Source organism: Lagopus leucura, unplaced genomic scaffold (genome assembly GCF_019238085.1).
Source record: "Lagopus leucura isolate 7727_CA_CO unplaced genomic scaffold, USGS_WTPT01 53872-0_obj-0_obj, whole genome shotgun sequence".
In the NCBI taxonomy this organism is placed as follows: Eukaryota; Metazoa; Chordata; class Aves; order Galliformes; family Phasianidae; genus Lagopus; species Lagopus leucura.
Window position 1 is genome coordinate 1 of NW_024963482.1, and position 6,887 is coordinate 6,887.

General features: G+C 43.8%; 1 protein-coding gene across 1 annotated transcript; it reads right to left on the reverse strand.

Annotated features, from left to right (window-relative positions):
• Positions 1-6: 6 nt before the first annotated feature.
• On the reverse strand, positions 7-5,712 carry LOC122191153 (cytochrome P450 2K6-like). The gene is made up of 9 exons (XM_042891349.1): positions 5,349-5,712; positions 4,279-4,441; positions 3,956-4,105; positions 2,889-3,049; positions 2,064-2,237; positions 1,510-1,651; positions 1,164-1,348; positions 781-922; positions 7-504 (listed from the first exon to the last, which is right to left on the reverse strand). The coding sequence occupies exons 1-9, from the start codon at positions 5,526-5,528 to the stop codon at positions 317-319; spliced, it is 1,485 nt and encodes a 494-aa protein (XP_042747283.1). The 5' UTR covers positions 5,529-5,712; the 3' UTR covers positions 7-316.
• Positions 5,713-6,887: the final 1,175 nt, after the last annotated feature.

Sequence of the window (6,887 nt, forward strand, 5' to 3'; positions counted from 1 at the left end):
TGTGCAACACCCCATGAGCTCTGGACACAGAGTCAGCACAGTCTGGTCCCAGGCTCTTTTCTTGAGGGGAACATGCGGAATGGACTCATTCATCCTCACAGGGACCATCAATTTGCTTATTCAATGAGTGGCAGAAGGTCAGGACTGCGAACTTTTGGAATGGTGGGTGACACACCTCTTGCTACGAGTCAAGGTGTGCCTGGGCAAGAAATCACCTACTAGCTTCAGAAGTACCAGGCTTGCCTGGTGGGAATAGAGGTGAACTGAGATATTTCATCTGAGTGTCCCAGGAAAAGAAGGCAGCTGATAAAAGTCCCTAGGAACGTGACACTGCACAGACCTCATGAGTGACTGGGGCAACGACAAACCTAGTGGTGGCAGAGAGATCCAGGTCTGAGGGGGAAACTCCAGGAGGAGGCTGGAAGGTGAACCTCTGCAGAAGGCTGGTGAAGAAAAGGAAGAGCTCCATTTTGGCAAGAGTCTCACCAGCACAGATCCTCCGCCCTGCAAAGAAATGCAGAATGGTCTGTAAGAGTCAATGGGAGCTGTGCTCCTTTCCTTTCCTTTTTTTTTGTTTTCCAGTTGTGAGGGGCTTTATGTCATACGGGAGTGAATTCAGAGTCTGAGTCCATGGGTAAAGCTGGGCTATTCAAGTTAGCAGATGTAGGTGGAGAGAGAAGGAGAGGTAACACCTGGGAAAAGTGTGGCATATCAGCTTCTGTGAGAAAGAGAGAATTGCAGATGCCCAGTTCAGAGCCCAAAGAGCAGAATAGAACATACCTGCTGAAAAAGGCATGAAAGCATCCTTCTTTACAAACTTCCCCTCCGAGTTGAGGAAATGCTCAGGGTAGAAGGAGCACGGTTTCTCCCACTGGGTTTTGTCTTGCAGGACAGAGTTGAGCAAGGGGATGACATAGGTTCCCTGCAAACCAAGGTAGAGCAGTTATTGCGCTAACAGTGGTGTTGCTGGGAGCGGTGGTGAATGCTGGACTGAAGAAATATAACATATTAACATATTATCATGTTATCACATGAACAGGGTAGTAGAAGTAGCTGTGAGCACCTCACAGTGAGTGAGCATCCTTGGATGCAAGGCAGTCTGGAAAGAAAGAGGTGTCCCACCGGGGAGAGAGGGAAGGAAAGAAGTGCTGCTGGTGTCTTACCTTGGGAATGAAATAGCCTTTGATAGCGACATCCATGGTAGTCTCATGAGGCAAGTTCAATGGCAGGATATTAGCAAACCTCTGAATTTCGTGCACAACAGCATCTGTGTATGGCATTTTAGTTCGGTGCTCGGTTCTTGGGAGGTTTGATCCGATCACTTGATCTATCTCTTCCTGGACTTTTTCTGAAAAGAGCACAGGGATCATACATGCATTGTTCAACTCTCTCTTTCCTCTGCTAGGAATACTGGGATAAGGAGAACTGGCTTTTTATTCAGCCCTGCTTTGGTTCAGGGCAAGGGGACCTGAGGAGAAGAAAGCCACTGAGCGCCCAGTTTCCACTTACTCTGAATTTCAGGATATTTCATCATGAGCAGAAGGCCCCAGCGCAAAGTGGTGGCTGTGGTATCCATGCCAGCTATGAACAGATTTCTCACGACCTCAATTAAGTTTACATCATCAAAAAATGTATTTTCATTTCCATTCTCCTGGAAAAATAACACAATAATTCAAACAGCCGGTTAAATAGTCAAGAAGCACTGTTTTAATTTTGGAAAACAGGGGAAAAAGTTCATAGACAAATGTCAGGGAGGAATTAAAAGTGTGAAGGAAGTGGAAGTTTTGAGGCAATGCCTTCAGAAGTCTGTATTAAACTGAGTCTTGAAATACTGAGTGCTTGGAGTGACTCTGCTGCCCAGAGGAACACACAGTCAAGTCAGCAAGGCTTATTTCAGTGTTAACAAGAATACTTTGAAGTACAGGGAGCACTCGCTGGGTTTATCCAAGTGAGGAAGACAAGCTTTCTGTCCCCTGGGCCATGGAGCAGAGCATATCAAAGAGTGTATGCATTCATTGAAAGAGAAGCAAGGTGATGTGAGGAGGCTGCTGGCATTCCGTTACCTCTTGTTGTCTGACAAGAAAAGCATCAATGAAGCTCCTCTGGTCATTTCTGTCCAGGACTTTGAGATACTTTGTGAAAGTATCCTTGATAAAATTGTTGACTTCTTTTAAATTCTCAAGAAAATTCTTTTTGTCCTTCAGGAAGAATCCAAGGATGGGGAACATATTGTACAGCTGTAAGATGCACAGATGCAGAGGAAGAAAAAGCAGCTACTAAGTAGATGTACCACTATTCAACAGTGCTTCTCAACAAAACCCCGCACAGAAAATATTATATAGCCTTATAATCTTGTCACAAAGCACTCTTTACCCATCTCTTCCACACCCAACTAAGTAAAATTGATAAAATTTACTCTCTCTAATATATAAATCACACTAGCTGATGGCCTAGAAATCCCATATTTATGTGTATGTCTTGGATATAATTTCCTACCTCTCCACTCTTAGATTTCTCATCCCTCCCTCTCCAGCTTGGTTGGAGTTGGGTGTCTCAAGAGATGTTTACAATTTAAGAGACAGTTGCAGACATTTCCACAGTTTTGACACTGTTCTTTGGGAGATAGGAAATGAAGGGCAACTTCTATCACCTGGGGACACTTTCCTTTTTTTCGTGTAGCATGCTCTTCAGTTGTTTTTTATGAAGTCAAGCTACACTTGCCCAGACTAAGAGAAACCCGTATGTAGTACCAAAGGTCTGTTTCCTGCCACTTCAGGATGCATTTGTCACATACAGATAGATGAATGTCAGTGATTGGGGGTAGATGCACTGTTAATACTCTGTGTTATGCATGATTTTGAAGAGAAACATTCAACCAGATCAATTACCGACACTGATGGACTTCCAAAAAGCTTCATATTTTCATTCATCAGTGACACAAGCCTTTTGAATATGGGGTCTTCGTAGTCAAACCGCTTTCCAAGCAATACGGACACAATGACATTAGCAATAGCAGAATTCATCAGCTCAGTCATCTCAAGGGGCTTCCCTAGCAAAGGAAAAGATGATGCAAACAACACAATCAATGGTTATTGCCATCAATTAAAATGCAACAACAGCAGGTAGAGCCCCATTGAAGTCTGGGAAATGATAGGCACAGAGTTGGCTTGTAAGAAAGATGAAGGGAGATTTTGTAAAAGGGGATGTAGTGATAGGACAAGAAGTAGTGTTTTAACATGGAAACAGGGTAGTGGACATAAAAAAGGGATTCTTCACAATGAGGATGATGAGGCAATGGGGCAGGATGCCTGGAGAAGTAGTGGGTGCCATCACTGGAGGAACTCGAGGCCAGGCTGGATGGAGGTTCTGAGCAACCTGATCTAGTGGAAGGTTTTCCTACATTTCCCAGGGAATCTGGACTAGATTGTCTGTAGAGGTTCCTTCCAAGCCAGGCCACTCCATCAGTCTGTGATTCCATTCTAAGTGCTGCTGTTGGTAACTAACCTAGTGACAAAAAGTCCTGGATGATGCTGGAGAAATGTATAAGGGAATCTTCTGTCTTCTACTGGAAGGCGTTTTGCAGACATATGCCTTGACGGGCAATCAATTTTTCAGTCTAGATATGCGCAACCCTGCAATTGCCTTCTACTTTTCTCCTGAGTCCACGTCTGTCCTTTATGGAGGTGCTGGATGTGACATAATAAGGCCTTTTCCTCAACTGGACTGTTTTGAATTGAACTCTGTGTTTGTCTTCCAGTGCTTCAATAAAAGTTTTCATTTACACACCAGGCAATTGCCAGGTAGAGATACAAGGAGACAGACACAACTCATGTGTACTCATCACAGCACTGATATTGGAGAATGATGTACCTCTTCTTCCTTCATCCTTTGGTATTCCTGAAAATGCTTTCAGAGAAAAGTCGGGTACATGCTATCAAATTAAGAATCTCCCTACCTTTCTGTGACTCAATTACGTCTGCCAGGTATCCGTACTCTTCTACAACATGATCTTCTATGGCCTTCTTTCCCATCCCAAAGTCTCGTAAGGTTGTAAGAGTAAATCTTCGCATCACTTTCCAGTTTTCTCCACGAGAAAATACAACTCCTGAAATGGAAAATTAAAACACATACACAACAATTCAAGCAAAGAGTCTTCATGCACTCTGTGATGGTTTCACACTGATGGACTGCTGAGGTTCATCAGGTTCATCATGCTTCACTATCACCTGCGCCTCTTGAAAAGGACGGGGACAGAAAATGTGAGAACAGCCCACTCACCTTTTCCTTTTCCTGTTTTTTCTATGATTGGTATTTTAGGCCTCCCAGCAAATGCATCCGCATGATTCACCAAAGCTTCCTTCACTGTGTCATATCCTGACAGCACCACCACTTTCCTCAGTCCCAGCTGAACTGTGAAGACTGGGCCATACGTTTCAGAAAGCTAGTAAAATGAAAAGAAAGGGCAGGAACATGATTGGCAAAGCAAAAAACACTTGTTATTCAGCAGGTTCAACGTTCTTCTTCCCACATGGCACTGGCTTTGCATCTGCTTTCCAAAATGTTGGGAATTCATGCTGCAAGTGTTGGAGCTTCTGTGATTTAGAAGAATCACAATAGGATCTGTAATGCTTAATTGGGTATTTGAATAAAAGATTTTCAGTGGGCCTAATAATGTCCACTACACTGATTCTGTCACTCATTGGAAATGCATAGCTAACCAAAATGAGATTGATTTCCAAGCTGGTAATGCATCAAGGCACGGGAACTGCCAGAAACCCTTATGTTTGCTGTTCATGGCTTTGAGGAATAGTTCAGTGAGGAATGCCCAAATCCTAAAATATCTGTCTGCTATACACTATTATCCCAAGAGCCCTGAGTTTCCTGCTACGAGGTATGAAAGAATAAGCAGTGAGGTTTTTTTCCTAGTTTGCTCTGGGAAACCAGAAAGTTTTCTCCATCAAGAGAGAGGATCAAAAATTTGTTTGCCAGTTTCCTGGTGCCTGAGTCCAGCAAACAGCTTTCAGAAAGCTCTGGTCCCTTCCCTAACTGTTTCAGCAGTCCCTGGTGAAGTTTCTGTAATTGTGAGAGATCCGGGATCCCTCTCTTCTTGTCACCCTTGCCTGAAGAGTGCTAACATTTCCTCTGTTTTAGCTCAGTTCCCTCGATAATGTAGTTGCAAGCCAATTGCTCTGCACTACACAGTATCACATAGTAGGAAGAGAAGCCACTGCAAAGAATAATACTGTTGTGTTTGCAATTTCCATGCCTTGAGATCTCTGTTATCCCTTTCAAGAAGTCAGTGACGGACTTGGAGTGAGAGCTCTAAGGAAAGGAGCAACAGAAGTTACCTGTAGCATTGTCTGGCCAAGTTTCTTTAGGTCCATCATGTGCAGATTTCCAATGATGGGTAAAGGCTGCGGTCCTGGGGGGAATTTCACTTGGCTCCTCCAGAAATGTTGTGTTTTCAGAATCAGCAGGAGAATTAGGATGAACAGTAAGCCCACAGGAACAAGGCTGGCCCAATCCATTGCCTTTCAGCAAAAGCTGAACTGAAGAGAAGATAATTCAAGCAAGCTTCTACCTGAAGCTCTTTCAAGCAATAATGGCACTTCTGCACCAAGAGGTGTAGAAGTTGAGGGATGAGCTCCACTTCTCAGAAATGTTGGAAGTGACAACTCTCCTCAATTTTACCCTCATAAAATATCTACTGGGCAGTACCAAAATGCATTAATTTTATGTTCTCCTAGTTACTGTTTAATGACTTATGTGTCAGTGTTTTACATTGGTAGAGATGTCTGGGGGCATAAATTTAGCAAGGATAACATAAATTCTGTCTTGAACTTTGAGACTGAAACCAGTAGACCATACAGGAGGCACTGGAAACTATAGAAGCGTGTCTGCAAAAGAGATGCAAGGGTCATTCTTTTCATTTAAACGCTCTGTTCTTAAGCATTGCTGTCTCATCATCTTCTTTATAACTCCCAAACTTTCCTCAGGCAACTTAACCCAAGGATCTCTACTTCTTATCATCATAAAATTACATTCACAACTTTTGATACGTCCACTGGTTCTTGTTCTCACTCCAATTTTGCCTCTTTGTCTCCAGTCTCATTCCACTTCCTACACCCCTCTTCTTACCTATTTCTGTCCTTCCTCAGGTAGGTTAGACACCTAAATCCTTCTTGTCACTGCTGAGGTCAGTGAGCTCAGTTCTTGGAGGCCTTTACTCTGACACTATCTGATCTGCCTTTGTCCAGTTTGATGTCGATAGCCAAGGAAGAGATAAGACTGCCAAGTGAGGGACAAAACCTGCAGGACCTAGAATAGGCAGAAATCTCTTAGTCTCAACATCCAGTTTTGGTGTGTGTTCTGTAGCTCAGTGAGTGGTGCATCCACTGCAGAAAAGCAAAGGTACTTGGGTTTCTAAGCTCAAGAGAGCCACAGCAAACTTTCTTTTAGAGGGAGGAGGAGGAAGAAATTCAGACTTGAGCTGTGTTACTTACTTTTGTCATCTGACAGTTTCAAGAAGAATAACAGAGAGAAGAGCCTGTAGGATTATGTCTGGGTTGAAAGCCATGCCTGGGGGATATGGTTACTGAAGAAAGATGGCTGAAGCACAGTCAGTGGCTCACTGTCCTGTTGTAGATCAGTGGCACGAGTTGTGCCAGTACTGGGACTGATGTTCCTCCATATCTTCATCAATGACATCAACAGTGAGATAGAGCGTACTTTCAGCACTTTGTGGATGATACCAAGCTGTGTGGTGCAGTCAGCACCCACAGAGGATGGGGTGCCATCCAGAGAGATCTAGATAGGCTGAGCAGTGGACCCAGGTGAACCTCGTGAGGTTCAACTGTACCAGGTGCAAGGATTACACCTGGGTCCCA

Coding starts and splice junctions, on each gene's coding strand:
- LOC122191153 (XM_042891349.1), bottom strand. CDS start 5,528: ATGGATTGGGCCAGCCTTGTTCCTGTGGGCTTACTGTTCATCCTAATT. Junction 2,238..2,888: donor TTGGAAGTCCATCAGTGTCG/GTAATTGATCTG, acceptor TGCATCTTACAG/CTGTACAATATGTTCCCCAT. Junction 923..1,163: donor AAGGCTATTTCATTCCCAAG/GTAAGACACCAG, acceptor CTTGGTTTGCAG/GGAACCTATGTCATCCCCTT.